Raw genomic sequence first — 22,515 nt, 5'->3', positions numbered from 1 at the left:
AATACCTCCGAGACAGCACGATTGTGTCAATGCGTGATGATTCGCGTAGTCGTGGCCTGGTTCGTGCTGCCTCTAACTTCCTCTCTTTTTTCACCTCCTATAAAGAAGGGCCGTTGCCTGAAACGTCACCCATTCTATATTTTTACTTCCTTAAGTCCACTGTAAGTCGATCGGGGCAGGTCGTGTGTGGTGGGGCAAAGTGTGGGTACGTCCAAAAAATACCCGATTGCAGTCTCGTCGTGGAAGCGCCTTTCCGCTTTCCGCCAGCAGTGGCATGACCAAGCAGTTGCACGGCTGCACCTTTACATGTTTGAGCAAAGCGGTGAGACGACGCCTTCCCGAAATCCTCGTGGCTTGTGAATCGGCGCTAACTCGTCAATCCCCCCCCCCCCTCCTTTGTCGTCCGCTCCGCCGCCCCACCCTCCTGGGCCTCCACCACCAGTGCCGTGCAACATGAACTACACAGGCCCCGACGGCTACATCGACTCGCCCGATTCGCCGGGGTTTCCCTACTTCAGCAGCCTGGACTGCACCTACACCGTGACGGTGTACACCGGCTACGGCGTCGAGCTGCAGGTGAGGAGGGCCTCGCAGCCGTGGGCCGCGCTTCCCCTTGCAACTCAAAAAATCTATAAATTTATACAGAGTGGGGATCAGGCGTTTCCACGGCCGTTATAAATATCTGGCCCAAGTCGCGCCAGTCCGTTTCAAGCCTGGCTCGATTCTTGTAGCGAAACGTCCGGAACGGTGCGGCTGTTATATACCCCCCCCCCTCCCCCGAAGGTTCGAGAGGCAGCAGCAGCAGGATTCGTACGTGCAACTTTCCGATCGCGAGTTCTGCGGGCGATTGTCGCGGCCTCGCGGTGCCGTGTAAATACCACGTTTGTGCGTCAACTCTACAAATACGTCGACTACTACTACGCACCGTCCGCTTCGTAGTGGACTTTGTTCGCAGGGATAGGCCATTGTCGTCTGCGCTCGCGGTTCAAATTTGAAAAATGTTGAAAAGCCCAAGCAAAATGTTGACAACTGTACAAGACGTTCGCTGGAGTATCCACCCGGCATCATCAAGTGTTCAACAATAACTCAGGCTTATCTTAAAATGTTGAGCATTTTACATACACTAAGATCTAACCCGAATTATGAATCAATCATATTGTGAAGCGTAATTTTTAGTCACGAATGCCTACAGATGAAGTTACCATCAACACACACCTGCACCAACATCTGCACCAACACCCGCACCAACACCCGCACCAGCACTCTCACCAACACCCGCAACGTCGTAAAATAAGAACGAAATGTTTGCCGATGCTCTGCGGGACGGCACACTTCACGGGCTGACTGCGGCTATGGGGAGCGCTCTCTACGCAAGCGTCGGCGCCGGACAACGCTTTTGAGCGTGCGCAGCGGCGGCGGCTGTTGTTGTTTTTTCTCCTTCACCGTCCGTCCCTGCTGCAGCGGCCATAAATTTTAGAGCAAACGGGAGAACGCGCGGACGCGCGCGGCCCGCGTAATGAGATGCCGGGTGGCGGCGTTGCGCAGTGCGTCACTCTCGGAGCGCATCTCTGCCGGCATTTGCCGCTCGCTCGCTCGCTCGCTGTTGATCCTGCCTGCTTCGCCTGCTCGCGGGGGTTTCTTTATTGCAACCGGTACGGTCCCGATACCTGCTTCAAATCCTCTCTGCATACAGCGCAAAAAAAAATGCAGGGGGGGGTGGAGGGGGAGGAGGGGAGGCACGGGGAGCCGTGGGGGAAATTACCGGAGTCCAAAATGTAGATTAATCAGGTTGGCTACGTAGGGTGCGAAAGAAGTTCAACGATACGAATTTGCTGTGTCAGACGAGGGATTTGGAGAGTGCAGGGAGTGTGCGGGGAAAGATGCAAGCAGCGAAAGATGGACGGAGTGCGGGGAGCGAGAGACAAGGATTGGGGTTTAAGGGTCCAGAGAGAGAGAGAGATGTGCAAGGAGAGAGATAAGATGGTTATAGTTGAGTGCAGGGAGAGATACGAGAACAAGGGAGTGAGAGGATAAGCAGTGGCGGAGTTCAGCTAGAGACGCATATGCTGGAAGAGAGATGATGATGACGATGAGATGAATATCGTTGAGTATTGGGACATAATAGTGCAGGGAGAGCGATTAATGCTGGCAGTACAGGGAGTGAGAGATAAGCAAAGGGGAGATGTTAATTAAGCAAGAGAGAGATTAATGCGGGGCGATGGCGGTGGATGATACGCGATTCGTAGTCGCAGGATTTTCCTCGAGCACTCAGTCGAGCGCTTCACCCACACGGGAACGTTCCCCGTCGCGTCAAGAAAACGGCACGGGGCCCTCTCCCCCAACGGCTTTAATTTTCGACGTCGGCCACGAAGACAAAAGTCCGCGACGCTCCCCCCCCCCCTCGCACATCACCGCGAGGGAGCGGAATAAAATTTGGTGAACCGTTACCACCGAGTGCGCACACACACACAGAGTGGAGGGGCAAGTGCTGTTAGCGAGCACCTACGCAGGCCAGAATGGCGCACGAGAGGGTGGGTGGTCAGCACCACGCCTAGCCACCTTTGCATCACCAGTGGCGGTACTCGCACACGCACGGAATTCCGTCGAGAAAACGCACGCACGCATCGCCGGTAACGGTTGCTCGGCATGGCTCAGCCGGTCGGCGTTTTTCCGCCCGCCGCTGCCGGGTCTCAGGAGGCGCATGCGGCCGCTTCGCTCCACAAGCCGCCTGCTTCTCGTCGTGTCACGCAATGGCCACGTGCCGCGCTTCGTTTCCCTGGCCAATGACATCCCCGTCATGTCCGCGAGTCCTCTTTACCGGCGCCAAAATTTATTTGCCCGACCCGGTTTTCTTTTCTTTTTCCCAATCGAGCGATTTGCCCGAGACCCGGCGGCCGCCGGAGCGTCGTTCGAATCGGAGATGCGGAGTCGAGATCTCGAGTCCCGGCTCCACACGCCGTTCCGGTCTGCATTGTGTTTTCTTTCGATCAACGCCACGATTTTCACCGCGCGACGATCCCGGTGTTTTTGGGCTCTGCCGCTCTTTGTGGCTGGGGGGGGGGGGGTGAAGTTCCTCCTCCACTCGCCGATTTCACTCCGGTCGCTCGCTCCGCTGTCATTATTCAGTCGCGTCTTTGACAACTCTGCCAATGGCTACGAGAATAGTTATCGTTCCCGTGAAGTTCACGCGTTGATGCCTCCGCCGGCGTTGAGGGCTCTTCCCACCGGATTCACCGGCGTTCAACTCTCATGTCGCACAATGAACATTCCTCCGCCTCTGTCTTTCCTCGCGCCGCTCGACTTTGCCACTTGCTCCCTCCCGGCGACTCGTTGCTCCGAGTTCCTGTAACCTTCCGCCGGTTCAACAAACGCGTCGCGCTTCGCACTGCTGCCTCGCCATTCATGGCTTACAGGCCATCGCGACCGTGTTATATTTAAATAAATAAATCGTGATTCAAAGGCACTGTTTGTTCCGAGGATGAACCCATACGCTGGAATGGACATGTGCCGTCGTAATAGATTAATTTTTTTTAGATATATATAATCATTGACTTTGCAGTTTGCAGTGACCGGCTTGGATCGGATGGGTGCTCGAATTACGTCATCATCAGGCCTCTGGTCAATCCACTGTGGGAATGGAGGCCACCCCGAGCCGTCGCCATCTCTCACGATTCCGTAGCGAGTCGCCAAGCAGCTGCCAACGAGCCGAGTTCATGGCTCCATTTCTCCGCGGTGCGCATGCAGGCGTTCTCCCTGCAGGGCCAGCGGAGAGTTGTAACAATCCGAGTTTACTGTTATCATTATTTTTATTATTATTGACGATTACATTTGTTTACCGGGTAGGCCTCACCGAGTCTCAAGACTCTTGCTAAGTTTTTTGCTGCAGTGTGACGATTGACATGCATTTGCCAACCCACTAATTTGCTGTGTAACTTTGCACATTTTTGCTCGTTCTGGTCCATCTCCGATTAGCACGGTTGGCAACTTACAGTGCGAAAGAAGTTAAATATGCATACATGATGCCGGCAACACCCTTTTTTTTAAACTCCACCGGTTCTTTAACGTCCACCGTGAGAAGCAAACGATGGGTTTTGATGGCCCAATGCGCGCCTGCAGTACTATCCAGGGCGGCCGCGAGGCCTCGAACCGCGAAACTTCTGCAACGAGTGGCAAGCCCCGCCACTGCCGCTGCCACCACCGCCACGTGACCGAGCTGCGGCTGCGGGGCTAGGGAGATGCGAGAGGGAATTGTGTAAAGCAGCGGGAGGTGGGAAATTACCATCGAAATTTCCATCGCGAGGGGGGTGGGAAGATTTTGGGGGGTGGGGGGGAATGCGAAAACCTCAGCGCCGTTGTGAAATTGGAGTTGCTTAACCACTCAACCTTCCGACCCCCCCCCCCCCCAAGCGCAAAAACAATGCCAAGCGGGGGTCAGGGTGTTGATGAAGTGATTTTTACATAAACAACAGTTCAGCAAATCATTGTCAACGTCATTTTGGCATCGTTCAGCAATAATGTTGGTTTTGGATGTGGCCTCAATGTCACGGCTTTTTCCTCGGGTGGAATCTCTCATCCAGGAATCCCTGCCGCTGCTCAGTGTCTGTGGGAGATGGCCAATAAATGGCACCACAGGTTTGAGGCAAAATAATCTAAAATATATGAACAAAAACACGTAGATTCTAACATCGTAAATTATTCACATACACTCAGCAAGCACCTTACCCACACAAACGCACGAATTTACGACGTGAACCACAAATGCCTCGCGTCACCCCGCGCTGACGTGAGGCGTCGCTGATACCAGAAACACAACAGCAAATGTCGCGTGGCTTTGCGCGAAGGCATCACTGTGGAAAATGCCCAAAAAACACACAATCACCGACTGCGGGGAAAATAAAAAAAAGAACCCATTTGTGCCAGCACAGCTGCGACGTCCGCCAGCCGCGATGACACGGCTAATTTGCCTCGATGGCTCAGTTTGGCAGAAAGACGTCGTTCGGGGGGTTGGGGGGGATGGGAGCTGTCGGTTTCCATGGAAATCTCTGCCGGGGCCGGCGATTCCCTAGAAAAAATGTCACTCTCCCTTCCCAAGTGCGCGGCAAAATGAGGAGCGGAATTTCTGGCACCGGCCACCACCAGTGACTGCTCCTCACATCTTCGTGCGGAGACCATGAGTGCAAGCCTGGCGTGCATGCGAGCTTGGCGCGTGCGCGTGTGCCTGGCACGAGCCTGGCGCGTGTGTGGCACGTGTGTGGCACGTGTGCCTGGTGCGTGCGTGGCACGTGTGCGAGCCTGGCGCGTGTGCGCGCGTGCGGCAGCTGCTTTCGTTCGGCGGTGCCCAGATGGTGGCGAGGAAATCTGGCGAGGGGTCGCGATCTCATTCCGCGCAGCCCTTCAGCAGCCCCGACGGGGGGGCACGCGCACAGCCCCGCTGCGCGGTTTTGGTCAGTGATTAAATTTTCTTTTTTTAAAGTTAATTTGTTGCCGCAGAAGGACCTCTGACCTCACGAACACCTGCCCCCCAGCGGATTTGTATTTTGTCGTTTTTTAACAACCTCACGAAGCGTCGGTGGATCGCTCCGCTCCACGGGGCCTTTCTGCGCGCATCAACCGCCGCTCGTTCCTGGCTACTTTTTAATTTTTCAGATTTTGCTTCGTCCTCTTGAGTTTTATGGACCTTTGCCACAATCCACGGCTGGACGAAGGGCCACCTCCTCTCACGCTGTGTTGGTCATAGTGGGTCGTTTGATGGTACTTCACCACGCTGGCCAGCACTGAATAATCCATAATCAAACGCTGCTCCTGGATAACGTTAGTCTCGTCCACAGAGCCAATTGTGCGATTGGATGAAAACAATTTAAAATTTTACGCGGCTGAAAAAAAATATCATTCATTTTATTATCTTTAATGCTCCACGGTACGGGATGTGTGGCTTCAGAAGGGTGGGGTGGGACTCTCAACCAGCCTCTCCGACACTGCGGGGTCGGTTCAAACGTAACAACACGTGACCAAGTGCATTCTGGTTCAACCGAATTGGTGCCCCCACCACCCCACATCGCCAACGTTTTTTCATCCTCCTCCCACTCCTCTTGCTCATCCCTCTTTATCATCCTCCTCCTCGAGTTCCTCGTCTCTCCTTCTTCCTCCTTGCTCCACTTACTCATCTTCTGCGAGGACCGTTCCTGACCCTGGCTCGTCTCGCCACCCGTCGTCTCCGGAGGGAGGGTTTCGCAAAGCGGTGCTGCCTCTTCGGCTTGGCCGGCGCGACCCTCGTGCGCACGCCAGAAAAAAAATCAAACCCACGGACGATCGCGTTCACCGCCGCCGCCTCCGAGCAGCGCATCCCCCCGCCGGTGATCGCCACCGAGCTCCCAAAGGGCAGCGACCGTCAAGGGCCGCCGGGGAAAATCGAAATCGCGATGTTGGACCCTCGATCGAGAGACTCACTAGCGCGTCCTGCCCTGCTCCACAGCAGGCACCTTGCCCCCCAAACCCCCCCCCCCCTCCCCACGACCCCCCCCCTCTCCCTGCCCACTGTTCACTAAAGACATTCTTCTCCACAAGAACGATTGTTCAAAGACAGTTTCCCTTCTTCTTGGTTCTTTCAGTAAAGTCACGTAAAAGGGAAATACCCTGAGGACGGCTGCTGGCGTTGTGGCCGAAACGTCGTGAGAATTATTTTATTATTTTTATTTTTATTATTTTATTATTTCCCTTCTACGTGACTTTACCGAAAGAACCAAGAAGATGAATCCCTGCAGTCACGAAAGCTTTAAATCGAAATGTATAGTTTCCCTCGTTTGGGCTCGCGGTCGAAACGTCTGACTGACGCTTGTCACGAGCGCGGACGATGGGTGCTGTGGACGTCGCGGCGGACGTTTGGGGAATGCTGCGCCAAGCGATCCGTGGGGCTGTGGTGGATGGTGGAGGGGGGGGGGACGGGGGGGTTAACGCTAAAAGGGGGGCTGGGGCGGGGGACGTGGGCGGGGGGACCTTCGTGTAAGAGATGTCACAAAGCCGCCGACGTCGGTGCCACGGATGTTGAGGAGCGGCTGCGGCTGTTCTCACGGGAGGGTGAATCCGTGGCGGGGAGCGGTGGTGACAAATTGGTGGCAAGGTCGCAGACACACACACACACACAACGGTTGTCAGCAGTTTTGTGTTAAAGTTTAAACTTTATTCTGTTTAATGAGGTGAGAACTCCAAGAGACCTGTCGGATAGTCTCATTTGCAATTGACCTGGGTCACCAAAAATGCCAAAAGCAATAATGTAAAAAGCAAAAACGGCAATGAAGTCTGTGGAAATCAGAAGAAATTAAAAAGCGATGCACGCACACACACACACACGAACAAGATAACATCACATGGAGACCATGTCGCCGTGGAAACGACGGCGCGTGTGCAGCTGCGAGAGGATCGCTGGAAGCATGCAAGTGAATCGCGATCATTTAAATTCTGCTGCCCGCTAGGTGAGAGGGCCTCACCGCAGGGTTTAGGTCAAACTGCTTGATGACGGTGACGCAAAGATGATGACGACGACAATGACGATAACGATGATGATGATGATAACGACGACGATAACGATGACGTTGGTGATCCACAGCCTGCTCCGCGCCTCGCCTCGCAAGCCGCGCGCAAATTGGCCCAAGCGTCTGCAGGAAATGAGACGAGTCTTGTGCTCCCGTCTCTGACCCTGTCACGCTCGTGCGGAACTGTGAGCGCCCGACTAAAGGCTCGTGTCGCACACGCGGTAAACGGCACGTGATTGACAGCACCAGCACGTGGGTGACAGCACGCAGGGGCCCGCATGAATGGGAAACGGCGGCGTATTGGTGAGCGCACCGCACTACGAACCCCGTTGTTTCTACCTCGAGTCCCGGTCACGACCAATCGCAATGGTGAATGCCTGAACCTGTCCTGGGGCCTCTCCTATACGAGTATCAGCACTGGGGAGACAAAGGCAGCCGTGTATGGGGTTGACAATTCTCACCCCCTCGTGAGTTCCTACGGAGGGTAACGTGGGCTGGTGGAGCAGCAGCGGCCGCAGCAGCAGCGGCATAATTCTCGTGACGCATCGCGCACTCGCCTCGCATTTTGATCTCCGTTGGCAATTAGGTGACCTTTTCACAATGTGCTGCCCTGCCCACCTATCATCTGCTGGACAGAAGACGCCGAGATACGTTGAACCTTTGCTGTTGTCCGGCTGTCGGTGCGAGACCGGCTCCACGGGGGGTCACACAGGGACTCCGTGCGGAAAAGAGAGGAGGCTCCCTTGCCTGTAAGATCGCCAGTTCACCAGCATCGATTGAAGCAAGCCTGGCGGTCTGCTTATGAGATGCCGCGTGATGAAAACCGGTCCACAGTTTGTGCTCGTCTCGAAACTGTGATGCTGAATTGATGCACTCCCAGAAGGCCGTGCGGCTGATGGCTCGTGTTAGAAATGCTTTTTTTTTTCTTTTACTTGGAGACTTTTGTTCGCTCGTCTATTTTGACTTGGCAGGGAGGGCTGCCGCGGCAGGGTGATACGGCGACGACGCTTATCGTCATTGTTATCGTGTGTTTGCTTTATGTTTGACAACAAAAATATCTCCCCAACGAAATGTACATTTGAAATAATAAGCTCATTCATTTGTGTCGCAATTAAATGCCGATTGCCCGTTATGATAAAAAAATGTAACAGTACTGCAGTCATAATTTCCCATCGTCCATTTAATAGTTCTGTTACTTATTGTGCAATGAACGAGCATTAGGGATTGTAAAGCTGCGAGGATTTGAAGGGGTTTTAGCAGGTTTATGTCGAGTGAGCTTCAGTAAGAAACTCAACACGATCGTCCTACTATACACCCTGCCTGTGTCTGTCCAGGTCAAGACCCTGAACCTGGTGGAGGGCGAAGTGTTGTCCATCTACAGCATCCTCGACGGCCGCCCCCTCGTGCTGGCCAATCAGACGCTGCTCGTCGAGGGCCAGGTGATCCGGAGTCCGACCAATCAAGTGTCGGTTCATTTCCAGAGTTTCCAGATCGGAGTGCCGGGCTCGTTCCGATTCCACTACCAAGGTGAGTTGCGGCTGCAGGAGGATCCTGTCATTCGATGTTTGCTCATTCCATCATTTGATACCAATGTTGTGTTTTTTTTCATCTGAATATATCATATGCAACGATTACAAACGAAGATAAGATGGCGAATACTGAAGTCAGGTCGCCTTTGGTCATTTGGTAGCCACAGAAATAATGGTCGACTTTGCGTAATTTGATGAGTTCTATTTCTCTCCATTCTTAAGCCTCAGCTCTAATCGCGATGATCGATTACTGACGCGATTTGTCCTTCTCCGCGTTCCCCACGTTGCTTTTTCCTCCGTTTTGCTTGAGTCGTCTCAAGAGGCCGCGGTCCGCACCCCGCGTCTGCTTGACGAAGACACGTTTTGGTGTCGTCGGGATTGGAGGGGAGGGCCTTATGACACCAAAGAAACTTTCGCGAATGGTTAGGGGCTGTCAATAAATGACGTCACGCACCTAGGGGGGGAGGGTGTCAGACATTTGTGACGATGTGTGACGATGGGGGGGGGGGGGGGTTTGAGAAACGTGACGTCACATCAAAAGGCGCAACTTTAAATAAATATAGACAACACGTTCTACTTAATTAAATAGACTTTTGAATAAATGTTTTCTCCTACAACATCGGAGTGCAGCGCCACATTAAATATGCACTACAATGACAATAGTTTAAAGCGATTTGAAGCATGTTTTTTTTTTTTGGGAGGGGGGGGCAGAGCTTTGTGACGTCATATTTGAGGGGGGGTCTGACTTTTTGTGACGAAGGGGGGGGGGCAAAATTCGTCCAAAATCGCGTGACGTCATTTATGGACGCTCCTGCGATTTTTTTTTTCTTTTTTAAATCACCATTTCGGTTACTGGGGCCGTAAGGGCCACAGCGTGGAGCCACTGAAAGGAGAATTGGGAGAGCTGTAATGTTATTCCGCGGGTATAATGCGGTGTTTACACACGCGAGATGGTGGAACTCTGGGTCCCTTCTCCCCCCCCCGCCCCACTCATCTTGTGGAGATGTGCTAGGCGGTGCCTTTGTCCACGGCGCTCTACAACAATTATAAAACTGTGACAGTGGTTGAGACGAGGACTGTGGGGGTTATTAAAAGTGGTTGCTGTAGTTACGCCAAAGCATTATTGCCCGGCAAGTGAATCAACTCTAGTGTAAACGCACTACACGTCGGATAGTGAATAATCGTAACAACAGTAATCCTGTAATCACGACCTATGGCCAAATCACCCGGAAGGCACCCGATCTTGTCACATTTCTAAAGCGAAGCAGGAGTTGATCCTGGATACTTTGTGGATGGGAGACCACCACCATGCCAATAGGAGGCTGTCACAGGCTTCTGCTACTGCTGTCGGGCGACAGAAGGCAGTGCGGCAAGATCCATCATTGTACTGCACTCTCTATGCTCCCACGTCTATGCTCTCCACTTTCACCACCCGGCACTGAATCGTCGCGGTGACATCCGGTCACATATTTACACCGCAGGGCGAGAGGCACGCAAACTGCACGATATACAGGCGTTAGGGGTAGTTAACGTCTCACCACCACAACCAACACGGCGTAGGCAGACCTTTATCCAGAAGTGGATTGACTACATTTCTGCAAAATTAGATACATTGTAAGCTTAACTGCAGCCAAAAAAAATCGTAAAGAAAGTCCAATCTATTTACACAATCTCAATGGACCTCCTGTAACCGCATAAGATACCGAATTGGTAATGTGTGGGCAATGAAATCTAATTCAATCACAGGAAGGATTTTGCCCAAAACCGTACAGCATTCATTCCATGTGCAAGCGCTATTTTTAAAAAAATCAAGTAATTTTCAACCATCGCCCCCTCCCCCTCCGGCCTGCGCGCTCTGCGTGTGGGGAGGGCTGAACCGTGCCACTGTCGGCGCGATCCCAATCCTCCGCCTCGGCGCTCCTCCGGACCCAGCGGCGCTCCGCCTCAAAAGCCCTTCCCAAATTTGCAACGACAAAAAAATCACGAATGGCCCCGGTGGCCCCACGATGGCGTCTTTATCAGAGGGTCGCATTTATCCATCACGCCAGCTACCTCGGCGGTGGCACAGAGCCCAGCCGGATCTCCTAGAGGTCGCCCCACAACACCACGGATCCGTGGATAGATATGCTACAACCGGCCATTATGAACCCGTCCGTCCGCCTTCCACCCCACCCCTCCCACCCCCTCCTACAGATTCACGTCTTTTTTGTTCCATTACGAACGCGGCTCCCTGTGACCAACGCCTGCGGCCAGACTGGTGCTGGTTGCCGGCTCCTGTGGGCTCTGCTTTGCATTGGGGGGGGGGGCGGCTGCTGACGTGATTATAGATAATACACGAAGCCTCCCAGATAATACACGAAGCGTTCTAGATAATACACAAAACGTCTTAGATAATATCTTGATTTGAAGCTTTCATGACTGCAGGAATCCATACTCTTTGGTTCTTTCGGTAAAGTCATGTCGGTATGAAATAAAATAAATCACGACGTTTCGGGCGCAACACAAGCGTCCGTCATCAGGTGGGAAAGCCTTGCTTTTAATACCTATGTGACTTCACCGAAAGAGCCAACGAGTATGTCTTAGATAACACACGAAGCATCCTAGATAATACACCAAGCATCCTATATTATACACTAAGCATCCTAGATAATACACCAAGCATCCTAGATAGTACACCAAGCATCCTAGATAATACACCAAGCATCCTAGATAATACACGAAGCATCGCGGATTAAACGGGAAGTGGGAGGGGCACAAGATGTCCCCATTCCCCCACCGCCACCCTCCCTCCCCCACCCCAACCCCAAATTTTGGATTGAGGCGGAAAACCCTTCATGTCCCTCCGAGCTTAATTGACAGGGGAAGACCCCCTTGGCTAATTGACAAGACCCCTCCTTGGCTAATTGGCAGAACCCCTGCTTGGTTAATTGGCAGAACCCCTCCTTGGCTAATTGACAGGAGCTCCAACTGGCTTGTTGACCATTTAGTCACCGAAGTTAATTAATGCCAGGACTTGAATCGCACGGTGGCCTTGAGCCCTGGAGTGTTTGATTGCCCTGTCGTAGGAACATTTGACCACAGTCCCCGGCATTTGAACATTTTCCATTATTTCTTCGTTCGGCGTATTAACGTGGGCCGGCCGTCTTCGGAGTGGCCAAAGAGACAGATTTTATCGCGGTTATACAGAGCACTGAATTACGGTTGTGTTTAGACGAGTTATAGATCGAAATTGTGATTTTAATCATCTCAACAGTGCTGTTAGTTTAGCCTTTAACCAGATTTAAAAAAAAAAACATTCTGGGATGTGAAGAATGGAATATTGATTTAGTCCGTAATGTCACGCTTTATTACATCAGGACGCTTTCAAAATTGCTAATGAAAAGCATCAATCCTTCCTTTATACAGTGCGCGTAACACGACAAAAATCGAGACGCGTATGACGAAGGCATATTTATTTCGAATAATATTTTTATTTTTGCGACTCCGCTTCCAATTACGCGTACCAACAACAACTAACATTGACCTATAAAAATAATAATATGATAATAATAATAACAATACTTTTCAGACTATCAGGTAGGCGTGACCTCATTAATGCCGTTATTCCGTGGAAAATTACCGGGTAGGGCAACGGCACACTCCCCACTGGGCACGCTTGCGACCTTCCTGTTAGCGGCGCGTCGGTGCGAGCAGCTCATTGGGAGTCGTGCGGCGTGCGCCGTGGGAACGTGCGGCGTGTCAACGTGCGTGTGTGCGTGCGTCCCACATACACGCGCATGTGCGTGTGCATACGTACGAGGCGCAAGCGGGACGCACACACGTACACACGTTCGTGCGTGCACCAGCTGCCTCTTCCTCTCGAGACGTCGCCGACCCTGATGCCTACCGCCCCCACAAATCCCCCCACCACCACAACCCCTTACAACCCATCTCCACCCCACTCCCTCCACCACGGACCACCAGCGAGGCAAACGCCCTCGCGCTTGCCAATAGTGGCAGTCGTGTAGCGCGTGTGCATGCGTTTATCTGTGTGTGCAATGGTGCATTTGTGCCTGTATGCATGCATGTGTGTGTGTGCATGGGGAGCGGTGGGGGTAGCGGTTAGCACGCTGCGCTACAAACCTGGAGACCGGGGTTCGATTCCCGCTCACGGCCAGCACCAGTGACGATTATCTGAACTGGTCCTGAGCCTTCCCTAGGTCGACTCAGCCTCAAATGAGTACCTGGTGCGGTGTAGAAACATCGCCACTCGGGAGACAAAGGGGGCCGGGCGTGGTGTTGGCTGTGCCGGCCTTTTTAGGTGCTCGCTAACAGCACTTGCCCCTATAGTCTGTTAAGGCTATACGGGGGATCTTTGTGCGCATCGTGAGTCGTGCAGCGCCGATTATTTTTACGGGGGGGGGGGGGGGGGCTGTGAGGTGGCCAGGGCAGGGCATTGCAATCAGCCGGGTTTATAGTAAATCCATCTGTGCGGGACTTTCAGTACTGTATTAGCCCATTCGTGTGCGCATGCGTGGGCTATGTGTGGGCTATGTGTGGGCTATGTGTGGGCTATGTGTGGGCTATTTGCGGGCTACTCCGGTTTCCTCCTCCCGTGTGCCTAAACGTGCCTTAAAGAGCAATTGGGCAGAACATTGCAACGCAGCACCCTTCCAGAACCGAGTCTTGATAACCTAATGAGGCTTGCCTCGATAATCAAACGGCACTGCGGTGTTTTAATGCCATCGCAGTATCAGCTTACAGCGTGTGCGCGAACGTCGCGTCCGCTCGCGTTTGTTTGTTGTGACTTGCTCCGCCTGTCCGCGAAAGCGGAGGCCTCTCCGAATTGTGGCAGTGCGCTGGGTTTTATGAGCCGTGCTCCGTGCGGTCGGCTTCATTATCCCCTTGTGTCTGCAGGCAGGCCCAGAGAAATGACGCTGCTTGGAGCTCATTGTTATTGGGGAGCCTGGCTTGATGGTAGCAGTGGTAATCTGTCAATTGCAGTTAAGGAACCGGGAGAGAGTGCCCCCCCCCCACCCCCAGGGTTCCCCGCACACACACACACACACCAGTTTGTACAACTGGCAGAAATAAACAGCTCCATGTGTCATGTCGCGGCCAGCCCCCTAATGCCAGAATGTTCAAAGACAATTTTTTTTTTTAAACAACGACGATAAAAAAAAATTCCGACCAACCTTTGCGCATGCGTGAACCTTACAGCGGACAACCTCGACGATTTAACATACAGTCGCGATCAGAAACAGCAATCGTGCTGTGACGGTTCCACCTGAAGACAGAAGCTTGTGTTGCCTCCGAAACGTCGTGATTTTTATTTTATTTTTATTTTGCTGCTGATACACTTGGGCTACGCCCATCTCCAAACCTTTGTAAACAGTTTGCCTTTAGAGGCTAACCCCTTTTCCTGATGACGGCCGCTTTGTGTTGCGATCGAAACGTCGTGATATTTTTATTCACTTTATTTGTATTATTATCTTTTCGATCTACGTGACTTTACCGAAAGAACCAAAGAATGTGATCAGTAGCGACCTTGTGCCGACTTTCAGCACCAAGGACAGCTCCTGCTGCTGAATATATGAAGGGAAATAACATGCTGGCCTTTTGAGTCTTAATGGGAGTGGAGTTTTGTTTTATTGCTTTGCACTTAAGATGCCCTATAAACCAAAGGCTCTTTGTTCTCCTCGTTGGCTGAAATCGCAGCGACGGCCTGAATTACCTATTAGCAGCGATTGCTGTTTTGTTTTTAGACAGCCACTTAAAGAAAATAATTAAACTGAATTTAGAATGTGCAAATTACACACATGCGACACGAACCCAGCATGAACCGTGAGAGTGCGTGTGACAGGGTCTGAGATAATCGTGGCTCTGAATTCTTCCCCTCCCCCCCCCAAAACTGCTCAATGCCTTCTCTGTAAACGTCCGTGCGTCCTCTTGATTGGCTGTGTCGAGCCAGACACGGCAGCGTTGCTCCCTTCATTTGCGCCGTTGCAGGTCTCCGAGTCGCATAAATAAATAAATGGTCATCAATTCTTATCCGCCACTGCACTCGCGAAATCAAGCCGCACTCTTTCGAAGGCCTCTCTTTTTTTAATCGTCTTTTCTGACCGCGCAAGCTGCGTTCGCAATGGCAAAGAGGGCGCTCGCCATTTGTTAACGAGAAGCAATCGAAATATTTGTTTGCAAAGGACATTGCCGGCGGCGGCAGCAGTAACCGCGGCCAACAGCCAGCGGCGGCAGCATCATCCTGACAAGGAGGGCTCTTTCATTGTTTGATTCGAGTTGTGCATCACGATCCCAGCAATCGCCCGCTAACCCTCCCGCCCACCGTACCCGCAGCTGAACGAACGTATTTGCTTCACAATGAAACGTGCAGTAAACTCCGGAATAAGACGCAACGCAAAACGGCCGTACGATCATACACACGAACATACGCGTGGATAAATGAGTCGATAACGAACGCGTGAATGTTTTCTCTGTCGAAAATGCTCACGCTTATTCTGCTGGGCTGCAGCTGCTTCTGCTGTTTGCTGCGTGCGCTGCCTGCAGATCAGCTCCCCGAGTGTGCGGGGGTGGGGATGAGGGCCGGGTGGGGATGAGGGCCGGGCGATGCTGTGCACTGGACTGCCCTGCTCACTAACCCGACCCTCCATTTTGCTGTAGCCACGAGCTGTTAATTCCGCACGTCCTGGCGTGGAGGACGTTTAGCGGCCATAGCCAAACGTGTTTGTGTTTTTTTTTGTATTTAAACAGGTAGTGAGGGGGGGGCGGTAGCCTAGTGGCTAACGCAGTGCACTACTAACCCAGCGACCCGAGTTAAATTCCCGCTCATGACCAATCTGTGGTGGTTATTTGAACCTTTGAACCTGTATTGGGTCTCTCCCCTAGGTCGACTCGGCCTTAAGAAATGAGCACCTGGTGCTGTGTATAAACATAAGCACTGGGGAGACAAAGGTGGCCGGGTGCGATGCTGGCCATCCACCCCCTCGTGTGCTGTGCCGGCCCCAGCAATCTGTTGAGGCTAAAATGGCGATCTCTGCCTATTGTTCATGTGGTGAGTAGTTGTGGTTCATGAACTGTGCTAGGATATGATGTTGTGGGTTCAATCTCGACCCTGATGCCTGTATATTTACAGTTTGCATGTTCTCCCCGCGGTCGCGTGGATTTTTCTCCAGGTCCTCCGGTATTTCCCTCCACATTTAGAAACGTGCGCTTGGAGTAGTTGGCTGCTATAAGCGTTCACATGATAGGCCAATTAGTTTGTGGCTAGGCCGCTTCTGACAAAAAATTATCTATAGAGTTCGGTGAGCCTTAGCTAGTAAAATGAAATAAATGGTTTCGTTTAGTGTGTGTGGTTGTGAGTGTGCGGTGGTTCTTGTCGTTTATCCCAGCAGTTTATTTCCGCACGTCATCTCATAAGGAAGTGGCATTTGTTGCCACCTGGGGAGAGGGAGGTGACTTAGCGGCTTGTATTTTGCAGCGCCTTTTATGATTCCATTTTGGGATCTCGCTGCACCTCCGTCGTAAACGAAGCCCGGATGGGAATCTCGTACTCGAGGAAATATTTACCGACGCCATAAATGCAGCCAGTGCCTTTCCTTTCTTAGAAATGTTCATTCTCTATTTTGGTTTGCTCCTTCACCGAGGAGCGCTTTCCTGTTGCGTTCGATTTGAAGGTGGCGGCGGTGGCGGTTCCGCGGGTATCCGCGCGGCGCGCTCACGGGGATTTAATTTGTGTTCGTTCTCCGTTCACCCGCCGCCCCCAAAAAGCGCATTTGTCGACATTCAAATCGCTTTGCCGAGCATCAAACGGGCAGGAGGTCCCCCTCACGATGGAGGCGAAGAGTCGCCGCCGCATTATCCGAGCGACGCCGCGAGCAGCACTCGGGGCGAACAAGCTTGGCAGCTCAAGTGGCGAACCTTGCAACAACAACAACAACAACAAAAACCCTCAAACAGGCAAATGGTGGTTCATTTGCCTGCCACATATTAACCACAATACCTTGCCGATCTCGTCAAGGGACATAAACCACTTCCTCATATCGGAAGGAAGGGAGTTCCAGACGGCCGCAGAAGTGCATCTGAAAGCGCGAGATGCCGTGGCCGTCTTTGTTCGACGGTTAGCCGAAATCCACTGCGAGGATGATTGATAATGATTGGAATGATGATGGTGCTGGGAGGTTTTGCGTGAAAACCGTCCGTGATCCGGCTGAGACCATAACCCCACCGTACTTGGGAACACGCTCTCGTCGCGGGCGGCTCAATCCCCAAATCGAAATCCAACGGAGGCGGATCTAGACACCTCCCGCGGAGCGTGGGGGTGGTGGACCCTCATTGTAAAAGAAATATGCAGTGTCTTTTCTCTGATAAGTAAAATATCAACTTCACATCTCGAAGGGGGGGGGGGGGTGGGTGGGCGGGTGATGGGTATTCCTCCGCCTTCACCCTCCCGCCCCCCTGGATGTACCACTGGAATCCGGGATCTCCGCAGTGTCGGCTCGGCGCTCCCATTCAGAAAAGTTTCCCATCGAGCCACGCCACCTCCCCCCCCAGCCCCCCCCAGCCCCCCCAGCCCCCCCCCCCAGCCCCCCACCCCCTTTCACCGTCGCTCAGCGTGAGTGATGTGGGCCCTGTGAGAGCGTGCGGCGGCACCATCTGTAATTTAAGCAAAAGTGAAAATATCGACGACTTGCCGAGGCAATCCGTCTGATTGATTGAGAGGTTTGCTCGGGCTCCGGTTTAAACTACCCGCGTCTGCTTGGGTGCCTTGAGCCGACACCGTTTTGAGATTTGCTTCATTTCTTTTTGCTTGTCGCTCACCCGTGGGGGAAATGCTGACGTGCTCCGTCCACTTTATAGATACGTCCGGCACCTCTTCGAAAACTGAACTATTGAACTAGACAGTTTTATTTCATTATTTTATCAGTTAAGACCCACTGAGCTATGTAGCTCTTTGTCAGGAACGACCTGGCCACAAATGATAGCTCAACCAAGTAGCCTCTAACGTGGAAAGTTATAGCAGCCAAATACTCTAAAGGTATGCTGTTGATTCTAAATGTTGAGGGAAAAACCGGAGGACCCCGAGAAAAATCCACGCAACCACGGGGAGAACATGCAAACTCCAAATATATAGAAGGCATCAGGGTGGAACCCACGGCCTCCTGTATACCAGACGAGGTAGTTAACATCTCACCACCGTGGTACCCTTCACCCACGTGTCACCGCTCGTGCCGGCGTCTGCATCACAGGCAACAAAGTTAACGTCTTTTTCGGCCGTCCTCAATCCACACAAATTATTCCACTTACAATTTTGTTGCTTGCTCTTCTTTGGTTTGACTGATTGATGGATGGAGGTAATTTCAACCGAGGGTTGAAAACTCGTCGAAACTTCGAGCCTCTGTTTTCAAGGCATAGCTGAGTCAACAGGTGACGACCGATACATTGCATTATTCTACAGACCTGATGTGGAAAGCCAACATATATAAGAAATCAAAACCAAGTTGCATGACTGATTTTTTGAACATTAATTCTCAAAACAATCGACAAAATAGTGTTTGTCGGCCCTCTCTCCATCCACCGCTGGATGAAGGCCTCCCTATGGCGTGTCAGTCACGGGAATGATTTTACTAAGCTTCGCCATGCTGCTCAGTGTGGGTCGATGATTGGTGGGGCGGTAAACCCAGGACCGGTTTAGATGTCACTCAGCACTGATGTTTGATGTGGCCAGGAATCGAACTCGGGTCGCCTGCTTTACAGCGTGGTGCGCGAAGCAATTCCTATCCACGACTAATATCAGTGGCCGGGAATTGAACTCGGGTAAAATCGTGGCTACTGAGATTCGCGATGGCCCAGGCATCATTGAACCCTGTGGCCAGGAATTGGGTTCAAAAAAAAAAACATGGCCAGAAATATACCCTAGTTCAATTCCTGGCCACGGCTAAAAACCATTGTCGAGTGATATCAGAACGAGTCCCACGCCTTCACCGCCGTGAGCGACGTGGCATGTGGACACGTTCTTCCGTCGGTGGATTGAGGATGGGTGGACAAGAGGAGATCGTGGAATGAATACCGCTCCTGTGGCGAATGCCAGGGTTGGTGGCACAGCAGCGTTGTGGGGTGGTAGGCAGCAGCATGGAGTGTCCTTCCTGTTCTCAACGGAGACCCCGGGTTGAAGCGCTGCAGAAAACGTGCAATGAAAAGTAATTTATAATCGTGTATAGAACCTGACGCAATTTGAGGATAATTAGGGATAATTAGTCACAATTAAATATTTACATTTTAATGGAGATTAATATTTTATCAAAATGCATTTTATATGAGCTTGAGTACAAAGGCACATGGATTCGTACTGGCCAAGAAATGGGTCCAATTTCCCATTCAAAATCTGACACGGGAGGTGGGGGAGATTTTACAAGTCACAGAGGAGCATCATGGGACAGCACCACAACAATGTGAATTCAGGCAGCATTTAAATGCGATGGCATTTCAAGACGCCGCTGCATGGAGGCATTGGGCATCGTTATTTCATGAGAGAGGTGGTCAGTCAGAGGCAGCGGAACACAAAGGGAGGTCTTGAGTCTCGGCTTGAAAAGGGGCAAGGAACTCGACGGCACGACTGGCTGCGGGAAGGGAGATCCAGACCATAGGGGCGGCGGAGGACAATGAGTGACGCCCTACCGAGCGAAGTTTAAGCGCGGGGCTTGGATAGAACGCATTGATGGTGGTGGGGTAAACCGTAGGTACCCTGCACTGGGTCGGATACCCAGGAAATGTTTCCGCGCTCGGCACACCACATCCTACATACCTCTTCTCTCCGTAGCCATGGCCACTAACCACATTGCACCGGCTCCAACCTACTGCCAGCAAATCGGATCACATTCGGCCAGAAACTTGGCCCCGTACACAAGGCCCCCCTGCGGTGGCGTGCGGTCGCAACGAAGGCGCGAGCCGTCGGCGGGCTCCGAACTTCTAGATCGGCGCGGCCCTTGCACACGAGCCGGCCCACCCCCCTGCGCCCTCACCACCAACACCACCATCACCGCCGCCGCTCACCGCCGCTCACCGACAACGCCTCCGCGCGCACCGCCAGCGCCTTTATTATCAGCCCTCCCACTGATTAGTTCTCATCACAGATTAACTGTGCAGCTCATTAGGGCAGCAGTGTGCCCAGGGATTAGCAGGAATTGAGGGCACACCGGGTTGCATGATTTTTATTTCGCGGGACGGTCGGCGAGGGACTTGCCCCCCCCCCCACCACCCACCCCCCCCACCACCCCCACCACTCCCTCACCCCAGTGAGTCGCTCTGCCGACCGCCCACTTGGGCGATGGGTCGCGCGCGTTTTCCAAGTCGGTGGTGGAAATTCCACATTCCTCTGGCAGGGACTGGTTTCCAGTAGACATCCGCTGGTTCGATTCCCATAGTCACCATTGCCATAATCGACAGTATCAGAAGCAGCATTAGCCATTATCTACCCACTGCTGGATGAAGGCCTCCCCAATCCATCACCATCTCTCATGGCCTTGCGATGCAATAATCCATCGAGCACCTGCAGATGATTTCATTGCTCCATCTCCGCTGCGGTGGTTCTAATGATGGGTGCGTTTACCCTCCTTTGGCTCCCGCTCCAATATTAGTCTCCACCTCTGGCCATCATCCCTCCCAGCGATGTTTCCCACCCAAGGCCATATTGAATATGATGCCACTAACGTATTTTGAACTTCTTTCTCACCGTACATAACCAACCGTGCTAATCAGAGGCGCGGGGGAAGGACAACACACTAATGTTGTCTGCGTACGTTGTCTGATGCTTCCTCTCTTTCTGTCTCTCAATACCACGTTCTGAACCAACGCCGTGTGCGCAACAATGTCGAGACGATATATCGTAAATCGCAATAATATTTAGCTGATTTTTGTTAATGCCGTGACGTGGGTAAGTTTTGCGCATTAGGCCGTCCAGATATCTCATCGGGTTATTAAGCAAAGAGCCATTTGTTGGTGATGAAGCTCTAGAAGTATTGCCACCGACTCTCCACCGGTGCGTGGATCAGACCGCTCCTTAACTTAAACGTAGACTTTTGTAGCCAACACGATGATCCATATTTGCTTTTTGGTTCCGTCACCTCGTAGTTTTTATGCAAGATTTCTCGTCAATTACCCTCCACCAGCCGACAAGATTGTCACCTGTAAAAGGACATCATCGTTCGATACGCGGCCAACGTCTCGATCGACTTTTGAATTCAACATCACCATACGACTGAGTTCCACCCATGCACCGCTTTGAGCGCAGCTACGGTGGTGTGACCCTAACCCACATCTTTTTTTATATCTCATCGTATATCGGCGACGAAACGTAGCACCATAGCACGACATTTCGCTCCCAGCAGAGCTTCTCCATGTCGATCGTTCACCCGGACATTGCCTGCGCTGCCACGGCAGCCACTTGCGTTCACCGGGAGTCTGTGGGTGGCGCTCGTCTGACGTACGTACGTACGTTCAACTTCTTTCGCACCGTACGTAGCCAAACGTGCTAATCGATGACGGCTGTTTCCGCGTCGTCCGTGTCCCGGGCCTTCCGCCCGCCGGCAGAGTACGTGCTGAGCTGCCCTGTGCCGGGGAAGCCAGCGTTCGGCGAGGTGTACGTGAGCGGCCTGCACCCCGGCGGCAAGGCCTACTTCCACTGCAAGGCCGGCTACCAGCTGCGCGGCCAAAGCATCCTCACCTGCGTCAACAGCACCCACCCGGGCTGGGACGCCACTGAACCCCTGTGCTTAGGTGAGAGGGGAGCACCCCGCACGACCCCTCGCCCCCCACCCCACCCACCTGCTCGCTCGATTAATCGTCGCACGCTTTCTCACCCCATCGTTTCATTGCTCACTCACTCGCTATATGACGGTGTCGTTCATTGCTTATCACTTCCTTACTCGCTCAATCGATCACTCACGCTCTCGATCACTCGCCCACTCGCCCCCATCGCTCAATCAATCTGGAGTGCCGGTTGAATTTGATTGGCTCCATCATCTGCCCCCGTGCCGTGCGCAGCGATGTGCGGTGGCCTCATCCGGAACGCGTCCGTGGGGCGCATCCTCTCGCCAAACTTCCCGGCCAACTACACCAACAACCTGACGTGCGTGTGGCTCATCGAGGCGCCCGACGGCCAGCGGCTGCACCTGCACTTCGAGAAGCTCGCCCTGGCCGAAGACGACGACAGGTCGGTAATCTTGACGACGGCGAAGATGCCCTCGCGTCATCCCGCGCACCCTCCTCTTGTCCGCACGCATCGTCGGGTGATGCGCGAACCGTCCACGGTGGTCTTGAGAGGGAGGTGGACATTGCAGCACCGTTCCTCGAACACACACGGGAGATGGGCACTCGAGCAGACCACACGCTGAACAGAAGTAGATGGCCAGTGGACCGTATCGTTGCTCATCCTGCTTCGCGTCTAACATTTTTATTTCAAGTTT

General features: G+C 52.7%; 1 protein-coding gene across 1 annotated transcript in view; it reads left to right on the top strand.

The window, feature by feature from the left end:
* Positions 1-22,515, top strand: part of LOC144719383 (seizure protein 6 homolog) — a 74,406-nt gene that overhangs the window by 28,419 nt on the left and 23,472 nt on the right. Inside the window, 4 exon segments of the mRNA XM_078595254.1 lie at positions 443-576; positions 8,864-9,056; positions 21,641-21,826; positions 22,094-22,262. Of these exon segments, the coding sequence (XP_078451380.1) occupies positions 443-576; positions 8,864-9,056; positions 21,641-21,826; positions 22,094-22,262 (682 nt within the window).

This window comes from Lampetra planeri, chromosome 6, assembly GCF_965212315.1.
Source record: "Lampetra planeri chromosome 6, kcLamPlan1.2.h2, whole genome shotgun sequence".
NCBI lineage: Eukaryota > Metazoa > Chordata > Hyperoartia > Petromyzontiformes > Petromyzontidae > Lampetra > Lampetra planeri.
This window is presented reverse-complemented; position numbering and strand designations above follow the sequence as displayed.